This window comes from Nycticebus coucang, chromosome 8, assembly GCF_027406575.1.
Source record: "Nycticebus coucang isolate mNycCou1 chromosome 8, mNycCou1.pri, whole genome shotgun sequence".
In the NCBI taxonomy this organism is placed as follows: Eukaryota; Metazoa; Chordata; class Mammalia; order Primates; family Lorisidae; genus Nycticebus; species Nycticebus coucang.
The window spans coordinates 116,109,919-116,131,552 of record NC_069787.1 but is presented as its reverse complement, the minus strand read 5'-3'; the positions used below and the strand labels follow the sequence as shown (position 1 = coordinate 116,131,552).

The window sequence follows — 21,634 nt, the reverse complement described above, 5'->3', positions numbered from 1 at the left end:
AATCCAATGAGATGAGTATCCTCACTTGGATACTCATTCCTGGGTTCACGCACCATCATCTTTTTAATTTCTTCCTAAAAGAGCCTTATCCATGTAACACAACCTGACAACTTTCTTTATGACTCTTCCTTTCTAGGCCCTGTTATTAAAGCAGAGGTGGGAAAGATCATCAAGGTCACTTTCTACAACAATGCTTCCCTGCCACTCAGCATGCAGCCTCATGGACTGCGCTACAGCAAGAGCAATGAAGGCTCATTCTACAAAACACCCAGGGGAGGTGAGTGGCGCTCAAGTGAGCCATGCTGCTGTATAGTCAGCAAAAAATGAAACTCCTTTTATTTGTTTTTTAATTTTTTTTTTATAAAACTCTTTTTTAAAATTGTTGTGTAGCCTCGTTGTCTCGTTGTAATAGCTCTGTATATGGTTTGGGGCAGAGTTATTTTTCTTCTGCCCCATCTAACTGTCACCAAGGTGCTAGCTACACAGTGAGCAAGGAATAGTTCCTGCTCTCAGAGATCTTACGTCTCATTGAGGATGCTTATGGTCTTAGGTTTTATTTTCTAAAGGTTTATTTCTTCCTAGGCAGCCCTCCTCCCTCCTCACATGTAAATCCTGGCACAAAATTTGTCTATACGTGGGAAGTTCCAAAAGACGTAGGTCCTACCTCCACGGACCCCAACTGCTTGACCCGGTTCTACTACTCCTCAGTAAATGGGACAAAAGACACTAACAGTGGCCTCGTGGGGCCTCTCCTTGTGTGTAGAAGTGGAAGTCTTGAAAAGAATGGCAAACAGGTGAGTCATGAAAGGATGATGCCACTGGCCGCAGGCGCCAAGAGTTTCAACCTCTGTGTGCTGATGTCTTCAATTCTATCCTATCGACTCCAGACCTGCATCCTCCTCGGTCCAATGGCCACACCATGAGCACACCATGTGGATGGTCATTGGACTAAGGGGGATAAGGTCTAGAGTTGAGAAAAGAATAGATGTCCTACAGACATCTCAAGACAGGTTGAACCCTTACTCTCCTTCTGGACAACCACTTAACTCTCCCCCCTCACCTCTTCTGTCTCTTAGTGATATCACTGAACCTTGGACTCTCTCAACAACTCCTTCTTTCCCACCTGCATATTAATCACTAACTCTCCAATACCACTGCCTTATTTTAGGCACTGCCATTTCTTTCTGAGTTTCTTCAGCCTCCTGACCTTTGTCTTCACTTTCATCCTGCTTCAATGCGACTAGTCCACATTCCTCCTGACAAATCTGATTAGAGCACTCCCAACACACAAAAAAATCACTCCTAATTTCCTGGCTGAGAAGCCACAGCTGGATCCTGCCAATCCCTCCAGATTCACGTCCCCTCTCACCCTTATACTATGAAATTAACTTTTTCTAATTGGCAAATTAGAGTTGCAATTTGGCAGAATTAGCTCTTTAGGCCCTGAGTAAGAAGGGCAACTTCACAGCTCTGATTCCTTCCTCTTCTCTCTGCCATTTATCTGCCAAAAGGGGAGAGATTTTTAAAACTCAGTCTGAGGGCCTCTTCCTGTGAACAGTGTTCTCTGACTAAAGTTAATTGAGGCTCTTGCAAGTCACCACAGTTCCTTGTGTATATTTCTATTAGAGCATTTATTCATGCAATTATTTTTACTAGCCTGTCTCTCCCACTAAACCATAAGTTTCTAGAAAGCACACATAAGGCTTTTATTAATTTTTTGTAACAACCACAGTACCTGGCATGCAGTAGGTATTTAATAAATGCTTGTTGAATGAGTTTCCTTTTTCCCTCAGTCGTAAGTGTACTAATATCCAAGTTCCTTTCTACATTTATACAAAAATTCATATGTAATAAAGCCTTATAAATTCATATATGTGTGTATAATTAAATATATAATTTATTTGAAACTATGAATATATATTTATATTCATCTATATAATAAAAGTCATATCAGTAGCCATATGTAGTCGTCACATTAGTAGTCATATGTACTATAATCATTATAGTACATAATGGATTTTATGTTTTATATGTAAATATATGCATGGACATTTAATTTAGCCAAAACCCCTAAAAATACAGACTTTCTCGAATTACAAAGTATTTAACTTACTTCCACAGAGCATCTATGTTAAAAGTCACTGTAAATATTTAATCCCTGATTAAATAGTTCAGTTTATGAGGTTTAGATGTAGTGGATCTCCAGAGTAATTTTTCTATGAAAAAAGCCAGAGAGATTTTTCTCAACTTCTTAGTTCTATGATAATCCATTTGCTGGGATTCGTGCCTTTCTATGAAATGTCCACAGTCAGGAAATCAATTGATTTGATTTTCCAAAAGCGTAAAGTCCTCTGTGGCCCACTATATAGTATAGTGAAAAATCCTATATTCAGGCCAACCAGATTTTAAATGCAGACCATCCATAATTCGTGTCCATTCTTTCTTCTACTTTCATCTGCAGAAAGGAGTAGACAGAGAGTTTTACCTGCTTGCCACACTATTTGATGAAAATGAAAGTCTTCTCTTGGGTGAAAATATTAAAACATTTATTACACATCCTGAAAATGTGAATAAAGAGGATCCAGACTTCCAAGACTCTAACAGGATGTACTGTAAGAGGAGATTTACCTTACAAGATAGATGCTTTAAACATGTATTTAATTTCGCTTTGCCCAAAAAATTACAAATTAAGAGAGATTTACATTTCCCCACAATGGTTGGCTCATACATCTTATGTTTCCTTGAAATGGAATTTCAGAGTAAGAATATTGTCTGCTAGGGTAATTATCTTGAATTTAACTAACCAAATATACTTACCAATATCTTTTTGGTACTATACATTATTTTATCTATAGCTAAATGTGAAATATAAAAACCACATATATCTCTGTTGCTAAATTTGCAGGATGGGTGAGGCAGTGTGTTTGTTGAGCTGGTTTGGTGGGTAGGAGGGTAGTTTGCTGATTGCTGGTTTTGGAAGACTATACAGTGTGGTGGGAAAAGGGTTAGTCCGCGATCAGGAGACTTGGACCCTGATCTTAACAGTTCTGCTCATTAGCTGAGTGACACTGGATGAGTCAGCGCCTCGCTTACCTTGGTCTTCTCAACTCTAAAAGGAAGGAATTGAGGAGTTGATCCAGGAAAAGCATCACATGGTTCTGCCACTCTCTAATTCAATAATGTCATTGTAGCCACCTATGAATTGATTAAATAACAATAGAGGAGAAAAAAGTTGTAAATAGTTCCCCTTGCTGTTCTTACACGAATTAACTGCTTCATTATTAGTTCTTGGTTGAGTTTCAGAAGATACCAAGTATCAGTAAATGAAATACTCTTTTCTTTTGTCACAAATGTTTTGCAGCCATAAATGGATTCATGTACGGAAATCTGCCCAAACCAGAGATGTGCGTAGGAGACCAAGTCTCATGGCACGTTCTTAGTGTGGGATCAGAGGCAGATTTACACGGGATATATTTTTCAGGAAATACCTTCGTTTCTACGGGATCAAGGAAGGACACTGCAAATGTGTTTCCTCATACCACTGAGACGCTTCTTATGACACCTGATTCTGTAGGTGAGTAATGGATCTTCTCATTTAGCCTCAAACACCAAAATAGCCAGAAGCACCATCTTTTTATGGCACTGAATGTTCGCCACATACACACAAGATGGAACTGATACAAATCATGCTTGGGAAAATTTTGCCCTGCTCCATTTAATTTATGGGAGCCTTTGTAGCCTATTTGCCAGTACATAAAAATCCCCTCAACCTCTTTGACTCCTCTTCCTGGGCCTCCAGGCTTTAAATCATCCCGGGCTCTTCAAAAGTGAGGGAGACGTTTCCAAACTCCTTAAACTCTTTAACTTGTTTTCCTTCTGTTACCTTCTGCGTTTCTTACTCGTCTGTACATTTGTTTCTCAGGCCTTCTTCCTGCTTCAATCTTACCCTCTTCCCTTCTGTCTTCCTCTTTCTATCTTTCTTTTTACTACCTGTGCTCTCCAGGTAAATGTTGAGCTTCAGAAAGGTTGATCCTTGCTGATTACATTTTTGAAAGAAGTCACCCTACATCCGAGAATTGTGTAGAGAGCAGAGAGAACCATCTCTCCATCTCTCTGAACCTAGTTTCCTCATTTGCAAAACTGGGACTGTAACAACTTATAATACACACAAAGGAATAGACAATGATCAAATGAGACAGAAATGTTAGCTCCTTCTTGAATCCTGCAAATCCACCCTCATCTCCCCCTGAATGTTATCTGTCTTGGTTAAAAACTACTGACACCAATGAAAAACTGTGTAATAAACCAGCTACTCTATAAATACCATGGCTAGGTACCTTGACTCATTGTGATGCCAAAGATTTATTTGACTAAATTTCCTACATTTCAAAATTTTTAACTGTACTTTTCGAACAGATTTGGGGCAACTGAAGGGGAAAAGAAAGCGATTTCTCCCACTCCCTTTCTCTCCTCTTGCTGTGAGAGGTTGCACTCTGGCTCCCTCAGGGGCAAGTGATGGCCTGGCCCCCCATGACTTCCTCCTCGTCTTTTCCCGACAGGCTTCCCTGGAGTTAAAAATGTCCCTCTGTCATGCTCTTTCCTAAGTAGTATTGCTGCAGCAAACATGTGACACTTTGTGTGAAGCACTGTGCTAAATAAAGCCTTTGCAGGGATTATTTCATTCTAAGTAATTTTTCCCCCAAACCCTCTGAGTCTGAAGGTTTTGCTTCCTTTTCAGTCTTCTTGAATCTTACCTTCCACAAAAACTAACAGAAACATGTATAGAGTTGAAAGACAGATGTTAGCCTAGCATTAAGATATAATGCTGGGACATGATGAACCAGCTGTTTTCACTGCAGTCATCATTTTGGATTTTTAACACAAGAGACAGATTTCCTTTCATTGCCTCCACTACCACCTACCACTCTGATCAGAGCTGCCATCATCACTCCTTGATTACTTAACAGCCTCCCAGGGGGTCTCCTTTCTTCCACCTTTGCATGCCCAGTTTATTCTTAGCAAAGCTGCTACAGTGTCCTCACATCTTTGTTGGCTTAAAATCCCACCATGACTTTCCATTGCACTCAGTAACTAACATTCACCCAGTGACCTCATGACCTGTCCCTCCAGTCTATCCAAATACAGGCCTGTTGGGTGGTCTTTCAACACACTGAACAGCCCCCCAAGGCCATTGCTTCCTGTTTCTTCTACCTGGATTGCCTTTCCTCTAGATCCTCACCTCTTATAAGTCTTTGCCCAATGTCATCCTCCCATCCAGGCCTATACCCATCACCCTATAAAAGTAATTTGCTCCCTTGAGCCCCTTCCAACATACATGCAGAATTCTTTTTTTTTTTTTTTTTTGGCCAGGGTCGGGTTTGAACCTGCCACCTCCAGTGTATGGGGCCAGCGCCCTACTCCTTTGAGTCACAGGTGCCACCCCACATTCAGGATTCTTAATCCTCCTTTACATGGCTCTACTTTTTCTTTAACTCATAGCACTTAACCTCCTCTCAACATACACGAAAGTTACTTAATATTAATATGTTTATTGTTTATCTCAACAACACCCTGCAATATAAATTCTGAGAGCAAGAATTTTTGACTGTTTTGTTTTAAGATGTTCCCCTGGTGCCTAGAAATAGTCCGGTAGAAAGAAGGTACTCAATAAATGTCTGTTGAATTAATGAAAGAATGTATGAATGATCTTACTGTATTTCTTTTGGGGGTTGAATCGGTAGGAATGACTTCACAGAGGAAAGACCTGTGCATTCAGAGCTTTAAGAATTTCTTTCTTATTCCTCCCTAGGAACTTTTGATCTGTCTTGTCTGACGACAGAGCACTATATAGGAGGCATGAAACATCAATACCAAGTGAGGAAGTGTTCGAAGCCAAACCCTGATCAAACACAATACCTGGAGGAGAAAACTGTTTACATTGCAGCTGAGGAAATTACCTGGGATTATATGCCTAGCAAGAAGTGGCAGGAAGAGCTGCACCGGTTACAGAGAAAGAAGTACGGTGACAGCTCAGGGCTTTAAACGGGAAGGGTTGGTTTTGAGTCTTCCACCCTTTCCTCTCAGTCACACAGGAAGTGAAAGGAACAGACACATCCAGTGATAAATTACCTCAAAACCTGTGTTCACTGTGTGTGTGAGTGCATGTGTGTGTGTGTGTGTGTGTTTACACAGGCGTGTGATGGGTATATGGGTGTGGTGTGTCTGCCTTCAGGATACTTTCAATTATAAATCACAGTGAAATTTGTCTATGTACATATTCAGTCGCGAAGGGCTTCAAGTCTTTCTAAGGATCTACGTAGCTACGTTTAGACTTTATTTCTTCTCTCTCTTCTCTTTCTTCATCCTGTAGTTATGTTACCATCTGATTTCACCACAGGACTGGTAACATAACTCCAGCCATGAATACCTTCAGCATTTGGAATCAGATGTTTTTTTCCTGCTTCATTTGTTTCTATCTCTATTCTTTCTAGGAACATCAAATTGAAGACATTGAGTTTTCTCTTTTTGTAAAATTCTGTTTCCTGGGTTTTCTCTCTTACTATTGCTTCATGTATCAAATGAAAATTTTATCCTAAAACTGTCTTAAAATACAGAATGAATATCTTTTTTTTTTTTTTTTTTTGTAGAGACAGAGTCCCACTGTACCGCCCTCGGGTAGAGTGCCGGGGCGTCACACGGCTCACAGCAACCTCTAACTCTTGGGCTTACGCGATTCTCTTGCCTCAGCCTCCCAAGCAGCTGGGACTACAAGCGCCCGCCACAACGCCCGGCTATTTTTTGTTGCAGTTTGGCCGGGGCCGGGTTTGAACCCGCCACCCTCGGTATATGGGGCCGGTGCCCTACTCACTGAGCCATCCAACTATCTTGTTAGAATGAATATAAAACAAAGTCGAGATTTTACTTTTCTGGGTAAAACAGCCTCCAGGTCTAAGTTCTTCCATATGAGTTCTTTGTCTAATTGAATGATATGTGAACTAAATTTGCGGTTTCTTGGTTTTGTTTTTCTTTTCTTAAAGTGAAACAAACAGGTATACAGATAGAGAAGGAACACATCTTGGGTCTAAATACAAAAAAGTTATATACCGTCAATATGATGATGGCACATTTACCAGTAAAACAAAAAGAAATGAAGATGAGAAACACCTGGATATACTAGGTATTGATACGGTTAAGATTAACTTTGCGGTTTCTCTTCTTGTCCTTAACCACTAGATACTGTTGTATACATGAAGAACATTGTCATTCTTCACCTTGACAGTGAACAGTGTCTGTAAGTGTAACTGTAATTTGTTTGCTGATAGGCATTTTTACTGGGGGGAAAAATTGGTTCATGTATTATTTCCCCCCACACAGAGACTGTAGTATATTAATGTACTCAGTTTCAGATTACCTGGCTTCTAGACTTTGGAATTCAAGAATTCTAGATCCAGAATGGACTTCAGGAGCAGTATTTAGGGATAATTTCAATAAAATTAAAACAAAAAGCCCAGGGAACAGCAATGCAATGAGGAAAGGAACTTTTTTGTTTGTTTGTTTTGAGACAGAGTCTCACTATGTCACCCTTGGTAGAGTGCTGTGACGTCACAGCTCACAGCAACCTCAAATTCTTAGGCTTAAGCCATTCTCTTGCCTCAGTCTCCCAAGTAGCTGGGACTACAGGTACCTGCCACAATGTCCAGCTATTTTTTTGTTGTAGTTGTCATTTTTGTTCTTAGCAGGCTTGGGCCAGGTGTGAACCCACCAGCCCCAGAGTATGTGGCTGGCGCCTTGAGCTATGGGTGCTGAGCCAAGGAAAGGAGCTTTGTTTAAATTTAAGTGTCTTCCCTCACTGTCCTCCCACAAGTGAGAAAAAGCATAACGCTTTCTCCCACCCTTTGATAGATCAGCGGGGAAACCTGAGTCACACCCAGGTACCCACATGTGACTTTTTCATGTGCCCAACTCCTACAGGTATATTTTAGAGGTCACTTTCTGGTGTGGGACCCTGAGAACATGGATTTGCATGTGGACGGGGAGGAACTGTCACCCTTCTTAGCTCCTCATCAGCGTCCAGCGCTTGTCACTCTGTGAGCCCTGGAGAAAAGTCTGTGCTATCCAGTTTCTGCTGCTTTTAAGTGGGTCCTTATCTTTAGCAGCCACAGGATGTTTGTTTTCTCCAGGATTCCAGCTGAATGCATGAAGATAAATAACACAACATGGCCCTCTAGTGTCTAATATTATTTATGCAAAAAGGGAAACACTTTATGGAAAAGGAAGCATATTGTTTGAGCAGGTGACATTGTCATGGTAGGCAAAGAAGCCTGTCTTGGGATCTGGCACCCACCAGGCATCTTCAAGGGCTGTGATCGTTAGAAATTATATTACGAATTTAAGGATAGTTCTAGCTGCTTATTCCATCTCAACTCTATTTGAGAATTTTTAGGACCACCAATGTAATATGCTTCCAAACAGAAAGAAGATTTGAAATACATTTTATGCCTCCAGTTCTTGGTCTGGGATGGAAAGGACGGAGAGTAAAATGAAAGGGTCTTCACCCTGTAAGAGGGAAGAGCAGACTGGGTCAATCAAAGGCCCCACAGCTCCTCGCAATCCTCCACCGGGGCAAAGGGCCAAGAGAACAAAAGGCTTAAAAGACGAGGTTGCTCAAGAAGGACAAAAAAGAGTTTTATTTAAAATTTTTATAGTTTCCTAAGCATTAACTGATGCTCATTAAAGAAAATTTTCTAGAGAAGGAGCTTACAAAAGTTCTAAATGATTTAAATTTTTCAGGGGGCAAAAATCACGTTTCATAAATCAGCAGTGATCTCCTTAGTAAATGTTTTTGTTTCATTTGGCTGCATGTTACGTAGAAGGATAAGAGTAACTCACTGTGTAAACACTTACGAGGACAAATGACTCATAGTTTAAAATAAGTAACAATTACTTATACGTTTTCTTTTTTTTTAAATATTCTTTGGAATCTTTTTCTTTTTTTTATTATTAAATCATAGCTGTGTACATTAATGTGATCGTGGGGCACCATACACTGGTTTTATAGACCATCTGACATATTTTCATCACACTGGTTAACATAGCCTTCCTGGCATTTTCTTAGTTATTGTGTTAAGACATTTATATTCTACATTTACTAAGTTTCACATGTACCCTTGTAAGATGCACCGAGGGTGTACTTATACATTTTCATTTTTATATTCCTTAGGTCCATTAATATTTCTCAACCCCGGTCAAAAAGCCCGAATTATCTTTAAAAATAAAGCCTCAAGACCTTATTCCATTCATGCTCATGGAGTGAAAACGAGCAATTCCTCTGTTGTTTCAACTCAGCCAGGTAACTACTTTGGGAAAAAAAAAAAAATCTCCCAAGTTTTATTACAGGTCTATTGCAATAAAATAGGGGCTTTTGTTCTTTTTAAAATACAGATGTAGCTCCAGATTCGAGAAAGCTTGAAGAAAGAGTTTAGGAAGGAAGTTCCTTTTGCTTCTAGGTTGGGACACCATGGGCAGATGGTGAAGGAGTGCTCGGTCTTCAGGACCACATCCCTCATGCACACAGTTTGTCCTCCAGGGTCACCCTCCCCGCCACCTCCGTACTGTGTTCAATCTCCCCAACCCACGTGCTGCAGTGGGAGTTGAGTACAAGATGCAGCACGTGAAGGAGGGGGTGGGGGAGAGTGGACCCCACATGTTAACGCATTCTACAGCATACTCAGCTTTTAAATAAAAACACCCAGTAAGCAGACTCTGAAATAAAGATTTATGTGTGGGCAGTGCTCCTGGGATCAATGATCATGGAAAGAAAAGAGAAAGAAGTAGGCCTGGGAAGGGGGAAGGGGGCAAAGTTGAGTGGAAATGCGTCCTCCACAGAAGTCACAGCCAACCCTACAGATAGAGTGAGCCCCAGCGGTCCCACACCAGGGTGAGAGAGCTGGGCCTCCAGGCTTGGGCCAGTCATTGTATGCAGTCTAGAGCAAGGTGTTCTCTTTAGGCAACGCTGGCTCTAAGCAGGCTTGACTCCTGCGGCAGCAACAATACTCTATTCTTGAAGAGGGACCTGGGAAAGTCATCCAAATGTCACTATCGTTGTCCATTAAAACAAGGAGCTTTGCAAATTAAGAGTATCAATGAAAGACAGATTCAGAAAAGAAAGAGTTGTAAAAGGAGAACTGAAGACAGACTTTGAAGATGGGTAAAATATTCCCTGTAACTGTGGAAAACAAACAGGCCTACATGAATCTCCTATCAAGGCAGTTTGCAAGTCAGCCCTCTCTTTTGATTAGTCAGGAAAGAATCATGTTACACACAGTCCACAGATCCTTCTGAGTACAGTCCCTGCTATATGCCAGGCACTGAGTGGTGTGTTGAAAGGTGGGGGGTAGTCTCCAGTAGATTGCTAAATATTTGGAGGCAGGAGAGGCTGAGGATGGGGTTGTTAGTAGGAGCTTGGGAAAATTAATGCAAACCTTGGGAAATATAAAATTATGGTGGATGGGGAGAAAAACAAAAGAACTTTACTGCAAAAATATAGACTTAAGATTCAATAGCACTAATGCAAACATCTTTGAGGGTAGGGAGGAGCTGCACGCGACCCACAAACTGGAAGGTTCAGAGCTAGGATTCAAGGCTTTGTGATGTTCACTGATTGCTAAATTGACTAAGATATCAAAGCAGAAGTGAAATCAGAAGGAAAAAATGGGACAGTTATGCCTCAGATTTTTATAGTTTTTTATTCATTATCTAGTTCACCATAAAGAAGTCTGATTTAAAAGACCCTGTTTAAATACACTCAATTCGCCTATTTTAGGAGAGATTCGAACGTATATCTGGAAGATCCCGGAAAGAACTGGTCCTACCTCAAAAAACTTTGAGTGCATTCCTTGGTTTTACTATTCGACTGAGTCCGTGATTAAGGTAAACTTTAAATCAAATCCAAGTTTTTAACCCATCTCCTCTTAGAAATGATAATGGAAAGAAGCTGGTATTTACCATTTAAAAAATACATATTAGTCCTATGTAAACTTTCTATTAAGTAAACTATATACTGTTCTGCTTTTATCCTGATATAGGCATGCATTTTCAAGAGCAAAATTAATTATTTCATTATGATACTTGGATTTATGATCCTTTATAAAATCTCACTGTGAGTTGAAAAATATACCTAATTATACAACAATATAGTACTATATTTTGTTCCATTGAGTAAGATTTGGGTTATAGAAAAAAAAGTACAGCAGAGAGTTTAAAAATTTTATGATTAATGATAAATAAATACAGTATATATATGTATGGATAGATATACATACATATAATATGCTTAAAACTCTCAACTCTGGAATTCAAGTTTATTTGAATTAAAAAAAAAACAGGAAAAAAATTCTGGTTTTGAACTCTGACTTACCTTGGCTTACTCTGCTTAAAATAAGAATCTAGACAGAGATTTAATTCAAAAACCAAAATGAAGAAAAACAAACCGCGATTCTCAGCTAAAAGCTGCTATAGGGGCAATGGAAGGGTGAAGGGACTAAGCCCGTTAGACTGCCCTACCCACCAATTCCAATGCCAGGGAATTTTCTAATTAAAATCAAAGTTGCATTTTTTTAATTAAAATTTCAAAAATAGAGCTAAATCCACTGAAGAATGCATCTAAAAACCCTTTCAGAAGTAACTCTAATGAGTAAGGTTACAATTTTTCTTCAACCAAGAATAGAGCATGTCAAATATTTCATGTCTCCCTCTGAGACTTCAAATACTAATAATTATGAACTGAGGATCTGACCTCACTAAAACTCAAACTTGATTTTAGTCTTTTTAGCATTTGGCAGGGAGAGGGGGATATTTTAGCTGTGGGCATGATTAATAATCTTGCTTTGTCTCCTCAGGATCTCAACAGCGGACTGGTAGGTCCTTTGATCGTATGTCGCAAAAACGCCAAATCCAACTTAGTTCACCGTATTCTCCACTTCATGATTTTTGATGAGAACAAATCTTGGTACTTGGAAGAAAATATCAATACCTATTCTTCAGAGCCGAATAAAATAGACAGGAACGATATTGATTTTGTCTTCAGCAACCTAATGCATGGTAATGTCCACCAACCAACTCACCAGCTAACTCACCAACGATAGCAGGGGTTCCGTACAAAAGACGTAGCAGGGACACATTTGCCGAGCTTAGCACGGTTTATACAATGCAACCACTGTGCTACGGGAGCCAAGCCAGGGCTGGCAGTTTCGTCGTAGTTGTTAAGGGCCAGATAGTAAAGCGTTGAGGCTGGCAGGCCTGTAGGATCTCCGTCCTAACCACTCCCTGCTCTGCCACTGTAAAACAAAAGCAGTCACAGACACTAGAAAAGCAAATGGAAGTGGCCAACACTGACGTTTTTATTTCATATAATTTTCATGTGTCAAGAAATAATTTTCTTTTAAAATAATTCCAACTGTTTAGAAATTTTAAAACAATTCTTAACTCATGGGCCATAGGAAAAAAGGCAAGAGGCTGGATCCTGCCCACAGGACACAGGACACAGACTATGGAGCGTAGCAAATTTTTGTGCTTTCTAGAGCTGTGCAGACAATGTAAAATTAGGAATGTCAGCCATCATTTCAGGAGGGCCTTACTGAGCACTTTCTAAGTATTTGCCAAATGAGCAGAGGCAGGGTTTGAGGCAAACCAGACAGAACATGGTGCCACTCACCTTCCCTCACATGACCACCACTCACCTTCCCTCACATGACCACCACTCACCTTCCCCTGACATGACCACCACTCACCTTCCCTCACATTACCACCATTCACCTTCCCTCACCTTACCACCACTCACCTTCCCTCACATTACCACCACTCACCTTCCCTCACATTACCACCACTCACCTTCCCCTCACATGACCACCACTCACCTTCCCCTGACATGACCACCACTCACCTTCCCTCACATTACCACCACTCACCTTCCCCTCACCTTACCACCACTCACCTTCCCTCACATTACCACCACTCACCTTCCCTCACCTTACCACCACTCACCTTCCCTCACCTTACCACCACTCACCTTCCCCTCACCTTACCACCACTCACCTTCCCTCACATTACCACCACTCACCTTCCCCTCACCTTACCACCACTCACCTTCCCACACCTTACCACCACTCACCTTCCCTCACATGACCACCACTTACCTTCCCCTGACATGACCACCACTCACCTTCCCTCACATTACCACCACTCACCTTCCCTCACATTACCACCACTCACCTTCCCCTCACATTACCACCACTCACCTTCCCTCACATTACCACCACTCACCTTCCCTCACATTACCACCACTCACCTTCCCTCACATTACCACCACTCACCTTCCCTCACATTACCACCACTCACCTTCCCACACCTTACCACCACTCACCTTCCCTCACATGACCACCGCTTACCTTCCCCTGACATGACCACCACTCACCTTCCCTCACATTACCACCACTCACCTTCCCTCACATTACCACCACTCACCTTCCCTCACATTACCACCACTCACCTTCCCCTCACCTTACCACCACTCACCTTCCCACACCTTACCACCACTCACCTTCCCTCACATTACCACCACTCACCTTCCCCTCACCTTACCACCACTCACCTTCCCACACCTTACCACCACTCATCTTCCCTCACATGACCACCACTTACCTTCCCCTGACATGACCACCACTCACCTTCCCTCACATTACCACCACTCACCTTCCCCTCACATTACCACCACTCACCTTCCCTCACCTTACCACCACTCACCTTCCCCTCACCTTACCACCACTCACCTTCCCTCACATTACCACCACTCACCTTCCCTCACCTTACCACCACTCACCTTCCCCTCACCTTACCACCACTCACCTTCCCTCACATTACCACCACTCACCTTCCCTCACATTACCACCACTCACCTTCCCCTCACCTTACCACCACTCACCTTCCCACACCTTACCACCACTCACCTTCCCTCACATGACCACCACTTACCTTCCCCTGACATGACCACCACTCACCTTCCCTCACATTACCACCACTCACCTTCCCTCACATTACCACCACTCACCTTCCCCTCACATTACCACCACTCACCTTCCCTCACATTACCACCACTCACCTTCCCTCACATTACCACCACTCACCTTCCCTCACATTACCACCACTCACCTTCCCTCACATTACCACCACTCACCTTCCCACACCTTACCACCACTCACCTTCCCTCACATGACCACCGCTTACCTTCCCCTGACATGACCACCACTCACCTTCCCTCACATTACCACCACTCACCTTCCCTCACATTACCACCACTCACCTTCCCTCACATTACCACCACTCACCTTCCCTCACATTACCACCACTCACCTTCCCCTCACCTTACCACCACTCACCTTCCCACACCTTACCACCACTCACCTTCCCTCACATTACCACCACTCACCTTCCCCTCACCTTACCACCACTCACCTTCCCACACCTTACCACCACTCATCTTCCCTCACATGACCACCACTTACCTTCCCCTGACATGACCACCACTCACCTTCCCTCACATTACCACCACTCACCTTCCCCTCACATTACCACCACTCACCTTCCCTCACCTTACCACCACTCACCTTCCCCTCACCTTACCACCACTCACCTTCCCTCACCTTACCACCACTCACCTTCCCTCACATTACCACCACTCACCTTCCCTCACATTACCACCACTCACCTTCCCTCACCTTACCACCACTCACCTTCCCCTCACATTACCACCACTCACCTTCCCTCACCTTACCACCACTCACCTTCCCTCACATTACCACCACTCACCTTCCCTCACATTACCACCACTCACCTTCCCTCACCTTACCACCACTCACCTTCCCTCACCTTACCACCACTCACCTTCCCTCACATTACCACCACTCACCTTCCCTCACATTACCACCACTCACCTTCCCCTCACCTTACCACCACTCACCTTCCCACACCTTACCACCACTCACCTTCCCTCACATGACCACCACTCACCTTCCCCTGACATGACCACCACTCACCTTCCCTCACATGACCACCACTCACCTTCCCTCACATGACCACCACTCACCTTCCCTCACATGACCACCACTCACCTTGCCCTGACATTACCACCACTCACCTTCCCACGCCTTACCACCACTCACCTTCCCTCACATGACCACCACTTACCTTCCCCTGACATGACCACCACTCACCTTCCCTCACATTACCACCACTCACCTTCCCCTGACATTACCACCACTCACCTTCCCTCACATGACCACCACTCACCTTCCCGCACATGACCACCACTTACCTTCCCCTCACATTACCTGCACAGGCAGGATTTCTGAAACCCCATGCTTATCACCCCAAATTCCTTTATAGGTTGATTGTGACTAGACACTTCAGATGACCTCCCCTATCTAGAGTCACAGGAATGAGACAATTATTCAAAGAAAAAGCACAGAATTTTCAACTCCTTACTCTTTTTGTTCTAAAAATATGCATAAACTTAAAATTAATGCAAAGGCTACATCTATTCTGCCTACAGTTTTTTAATAACCATCAGAGAGGACGCTACCTCCTTACTAGGCCCTAATGAGGATGCAAAGGCCCACACAATGGGGTACCTCCCAAGTTGTTTACAGCCAAAGGGGTGGCAGACCTGTGCATTGCTATAATTCAAGGCAGACTGGAGGGATGCTGTAACAGAAATTTAAACACAGACATGAGTTTTAAATTCTTATTTGGAAGGCTTGGAAAGGTTTTGTGATGGGAGGAGACATTTGAGCTGAGTATTTCAACATGCACAGGAGTCATGAAAAGGAAGGGAATGATACTCCAGGTGGACAGAAGAACATGAGCTGAGTGATGAGGCACTTGGGAAAAAAGAGCCGACAGAGCCGTGGAAGACCCTTCCTACCCTCCTGAGAACCAGACTTCTGCACCCTCCTGACATTTGGGGGTGGATAACTCTTTGCTGTAGGCAGACTGCCCTGTGTGTCACAGATGGTTAGCCACATCCATACCCTCTACCTACTAGATGCCTGTAGCTCCTCCACACAAATTATGACAACCAAGAATATCTCCAGGCCTTGCCACCTGTACCCTGGGGCACAGAATCACCTCCTGTGTAGAAGCACTGTGCCCCAGGCACCAAGTGCACTGAGCCAGGGCATGACAGGGATAGAGTTGTGTTTTAGGAACAACATTGGCCTAGGCATTTGCACTTTATGTGTGGTCCACAGAGCAGCAGCAGCAGAAGCATCACTTGAGAGCTTTTTAGAAATGCCAATTTCAGGCTCTGAAAGTCAGAATCTGAATTTTAACAAGATCCCAGCCATATGCACATACAAGCTTGAGAAGCAATAAGCTAAAGCAGTGTGACTTAGTTTTTTTCTGCTATATCCCTCTATCAGCTAAAAGCCTCAGAGCCCAACCGCCATGGATACATAGTTGTAAAGTGTATACCTGCACGCTGGGTCAATTCACGTTACATATTTTTAAAGAAGCAGGCAAAATAGAAAATTAAAAAGGATATGAGTGCATGTATGAGATTTAAATCTTAATAATTTATTCTTATTACTCTTTGGAGACTACATCTGTAGAAGTTGGAGGGAGTCTGAACCTCAGGCAAATGGCCACCTTGGATGGACAAGTGACAGGTCTCAAAGGTCTGACTTAGGGCAACTATTAATAAATGGGAAGACATGCTCCTACTATTCTAAGCCTCTTCTAATATATGTGTAATTTTAATTATACAATGCCTTAAATAGATTTAAGTATTTACCAATTTAACTGACCTTAGTTGTGAAATGGTCAAGTCCTACCCAATTTTGTTAATGCAAAGTCAGTGCCTCATTTCCTCAGGGTAGAAAAACTCTCTAGAATCAGACATAGTCATGACTGGGGGCCTGGGCCATGTTTAACAGTGTCCTCTGGCTGGCTTTAAAATCCTCATGGCCTCTGAAAACATCCAGGATATTTTCTACAAATTGTAAAAACACACACAGAGAGACATCATTCTCAGTCTTGCTGTCTGTAATACACTGTTCCTCTCCCCTCACCCCACAGCTATTAATGGAAGGCTATTTGGAAATAACCAAGGTCTGACGCTGTATGTCGGAGATGAAGTGAATTGGTATCTGCTTGGCATGGGGAGTGAATTGGACCTGCACACAGTTCACTTTCATGGTCACAGCTTTGAATTTACGGTAAGAGCCTCTGGCAGCTCCATTTAATTACTGTGGCACCTTATAAACCAGTTTTGGGGGTAGCATGGCTGGAAAGAAAATTGCCAAGCCGGAAGTTCAATACATGTAATCTATAAAATATTAGGTACAAGTAAATACGTTTAGCTCTTTGTAGCCCATGGCTACTCAGTGAATGCAGGTGGAAGGCTGAAGTGCATTTCTCACTCCAGTCTGCTGTTACTCAGCAGGTACATAAGAGTTTCACTTTTCTGTCTCAACTATTTAAAAATTAAAACCTTCGGTAACATAAAGAAAAATACCCTGATGTTCAAATGCATTTTGCCATGTTTGCTTTCTCGGCTATGTTTTTCCTGAAACCAACTAAAAATAAATTGCAAACATCTTAACTCTTTGCCCTCAAATGCTGAAGCGTCCTGAGAATAGGGACAAGCTCCACCTCAACCAAAGTAACATTGTCACACTCCCAACGTTACTGTTAATTCTGTAATATAGTCTAATACACTATGCTTCTACATATCCCAAGTTGTCATCAAAGTGCTTCTTAGAACTGTGTTTTTATTTTTTTTTAAATGCAGGCTCTCACCAAGAGTCATGCATAGCATTTGGTTGCAGTTGTCATAGTCTTCCTAAAATCTGTTACTCGCTCATCACATGTCCTTGCTGAAGGACTTAGGCTAGTCGTTCTATCGAATGTTCCCTATTCTGTATTTGTCTATTAATTCCCTCTGTACCTACCATGCATCACATCAGCAGGTACATGGTGGCTAGAAGTCCTAATATTGGTGAGGCCGTGTTTGATACCTTGATGAAGGTGATTCTGAAAATATAGGAATAAAAGCCAGACCAGCACGCTTTCCCCATTCTCTCTCTCACCACCTTCACCATAAGGATGTCTTTGACCTCTGGTCACCAAGAATTGTGTGGGAATTTCTCCCTACTAGCAACCAATGAACTAATTCTGTAGTGGACACCAGCGGGGTGTCCTTGATTCAGTGTTGACACTATCTACCTTGGATACAGCATAAGATCCCACCGGCTGAGGGCTCAGCTCAGTGGGATCTGGACTTCCAGGGCCAGGCACAAGCTCCAGGGTGTTTGCCCTGTGCTCCTGACCAGCTGGCTATCACTTGCGGTTCCCATGACTCCTCCCATGGGTTCCATTAAATGCATAATATTTGTGTACATATTTATGATGAAGGATTTTTTTTATATATATATTTTTTATTTTTTGGCCGGGGCTGGGTTTGAACCCACCACCTCCAGCATATGGGGCCAGCACCCTACTCCTTTGAGCCACAGGCGCCGCCCTATGATGAAGGATTTTACAAAGTATACCAACCAGCCCCAGCTGAAGAGCTTCTCAGGGCATGTGTATTTACAGTTGGTCTTTATATCTTCCTTCTGAATTGTTCTCTCGCCCCACCAGTCACACTTCCTTACATTTTCTATGACCACCTTTGACTCATAATTTCTATAATGTAAGTATTTAAAATTTTATCCTTCCACTTTCAGTTTCCCAGTTAGTATCCCTTATTGAATGAAAGAGCATTTTCCTCGTTTCTCCATCCTAATCCCTGGCTGAAACATTCATGTTTGATTTAGGGCCAGTTGTATTCTTTGCATTTCACACCTCAGAAATTTAACCCAACCATGGGGCACAGCCTTTCTTGTCCACATTGACACAAGTTTCACCTAAGGCTTTCCTGAATTGCAGAATTGTATTGTGTTCATAGCTTCTTTAATGCACAGTGTCCACTGTAGGAGAAAATTAAATGAGCTTGCATGACTTGGTTTGCACAAAGCTTTATTTGTGTGCTGCTTTTTTTCATCCTCTAATGAACAGATTTGTTCCTCTTAAGCTACATTTTTGGCATTAAAAACTCTTTTTATTATGGATGATTTTATATAATAAGGTAGGTAGAACAATATAACAAACCTGCACTACTCATGAGCCAGCTTCAACCACCGTAACCCCAGTCTGCTTCCGTCTATGCTCCCTGCACTTTTTAAGAAAAAGCCTATGTTTGGGGATTATTATTAAATTAATAGCTCTATGTTAAAGACTTTAAAATAGGGGCCAAAGAGATATTTAAAATGTAGTTGTAGTGTTTTACAGTCTGCTTGGCTTTGTCAAATATAATTAATAATTGAGTTTAGCATACGCCTCCGATATGCCTAGAATCATGCTAAGTGTTGGGTGGAGCTGGAAAAAGATCGAAGATTCATCCTTCAGGGGTGATTTCAGGAACAGGAAATAAAGCATTAACAAGACAGAGAACTTCCCTATATGTAAGAAATGGTAGAAGTTGGATTTAAACCCTGTTTCTCATTCTAGAGTCCGAACTCAGTACACTTCACACGACTGCCTCCCTTTAGTCCAGGACTCCACAGAGCCTAGTTTACCAGCCCTTGACTCCCTCCAGCCACTCATTCTAAACCCCTGGCAGGTGATGTCATCCAGGCTCCCCACCTTGGGGGCAGGAACTGATCACTCCAGCATGGATGCAGCCACCTGGCTTTCCTCCCTGCAACTCCTGGAGGCAGCAGAGCAGCCCTCCTAATTACTAACCCTGTCCAGGACAAGCCGGTCAGGCAGAGCTTGTGCCTTAAAGCTACGGTCTCCTGGGGTGTCAGGGCTCTAGGTATGTTTTACACATTTACTGGTGCTTTGAATATTGTCCATGTACAGTTAAAATTTTTGTATTGCTTTCTACATTTTTTTGACATCCAAAGAATGTATCTTAGGTCACCTGTCTTATTTTCACCTTAGATGAAAAATTTATCTTTCTAAATAACAATGGCTTGAGCTCCCATTCTGCGTCTAGGTAGAAAATGGCTCAGCCTTCCTCCAGACACCTTCCAAGATCTTCAGGTAGTCTTGAGAGCCTAGACGTCTTCTAGTCACCCAGCTCGAATTCCCTGCTTCTGCTGACCTCCCCTCGACTGACCATCCTCTCACCTCTTGGGTCTGGTATTTTTTTCATCTGTCTGTGCAATTCCCAAAATGGAACACGCCCCATCTCCTTTGATCCTCTTAAGCAACCACAAAATCAAGGCCATTCTGAGTCATGGACTTTTTGTGAAAGACACCACTTGGCATCAACGCCCTGTCCCCAGTTACCCTTTTCACTTTGTCCCTGAGCCTCTAGGGCGGCTACTTGTTAAGTCTCACTCTCAGGACTCATTTCTCCACGTTCCTCCTCTCCAGATTCTTCTGACATCTCTTTTCTCCTGAAATTATTCTGAATTCTTTGGCTTTAGTCCCCCACCCGTCCCCGTCCCCATCATTTTATTTTGCCAGGCAATGCAGCTCCCTCTTGCTGTCCTCCTAATCCATGGTGACCAGGGCCTGAGACTTTATCTCTCAAACTCACAGCAGGTAGTTTCCTAAACATTGGCTTCTCTATTTAGGAGAGAAATTAGCACATGCCCTCAGCCCTCATCTCCAAGCCCCAAGCCCCAGAAGGCAGATTCAGCTGCAGGTACCAGGAGCTCTCCTCCTTCCCTTCCCCTCCCTCCTGCAGTCCTGAGTTTTCCTGGTTAGCTGCATCTCAAGAAATGACCATCTTTCACACCAACAGCATCCCTAGTTCAAAATATTATTTCAGTTTGAACCTTTGGGATTTATGAGACTAGAGCGTCTCTGAAATTTGGAGCACTCTGTTGCTGGCAAGATGTCTAACCCCTGTAGTTTCCCTGGCAGAATGAAACACTTTTTTTTGCAACTATCTAACACTGGAATGTTCTGGGACTCATTTCTCCTACAAACCTTCACTTGTACTCAGAGGAGAGACAAACAATAGCCTCAGAGATTGGATCAGTGCCAAGGCACCTAATGATGTCTAACTGTCACCTAAAAAAGGATATTAGAATCCGGGAGTTATAGCAATTGGTAAGATATGTGAGTGACGGGTTATCTTTCATAAGCCACTTCATGGTGATTTACCTCCATTTTCAGGATCAAGGACTGTACCGATCTGATGTTTATGACCTTCCTCCTGGCGTCTATCAAACTGTAAAAATGTATCCAAGAGATGTTGGAACCTGGTTATTTCATTGCCATGTTGGTGAGCACATTGAGGCTGGAATGGAAAGCACTTACACTGTGGTTAAAAGAAAAGGTAAGAGCTATTCTCCAAATAAATTAGAAGTGACTATTTTTTAAATGAATGCAGCATTTATACAAAGATGTTTGGTCCATTGCACATTTACATAATGTGGCACGCCACTCATTCATTCAAATATTATTGCTTTGAGATAGTCAAGGGATTCAAGTTTTACTTTATACAACTTTGGCAACTGTTTATGACCTGATAAAGGTTACTCTACAGTTAAATGTAATATCCAGATTCACATAGTATATTCAG

General features: G+C 42.5%; 1 protein-coding gene across 1 annotated transcript in view; it reads left to right on the top strand.

Annotated features, from left to right (window-relative positions):
* Window positions 1–21,634, top strand: part of LOC128591884 (ceruloplasmin-like) — a 47,149-nt gene that overhangs the window by 23,541 nt on the left and 1,974 nt on the right. The window contains exons 8-18 of the mRNA XM_053599669.1: window positions 137–277; window positions 583–794; window positions 2,462–2,612; window positions 3,362–3,574; window positions 5,810–6,017; window positions 7,038–7,177; window positions 9,221–9,349; window positions 10,823–10,929; window positions 11,898–12,099; window positions 17,128–17,267; window positions 21,226–21,388. Coding sequence (XP_053455644.1) covers window positions 137–277; window positions 583–794; window positions 2,462–2,612; window positions 3,362–3,574; window positions 5,810–6,017; window positions 7,038–7,177; window positions 9,221–9,349; window positions 10,823–10,929; window positions 11,898–12,099; window positions 17,128–17,267; window positions 21,226–21,388 — 1,806 coding nt within the window. The remainder of the gene's footprint in view (window positions 1–136; window positions 278–582; window positions 795–2,461; window positions 2,613–3,361; window positions 3,575–5,809; window positions 6,018–7,037; window positions 7,178–9,220; window positions 9,350–10,822; window positions 10,930–11,897; window positions 12,100–17,127; window positions 17,268–21,225; window positions 21,389–21,634) is intronic.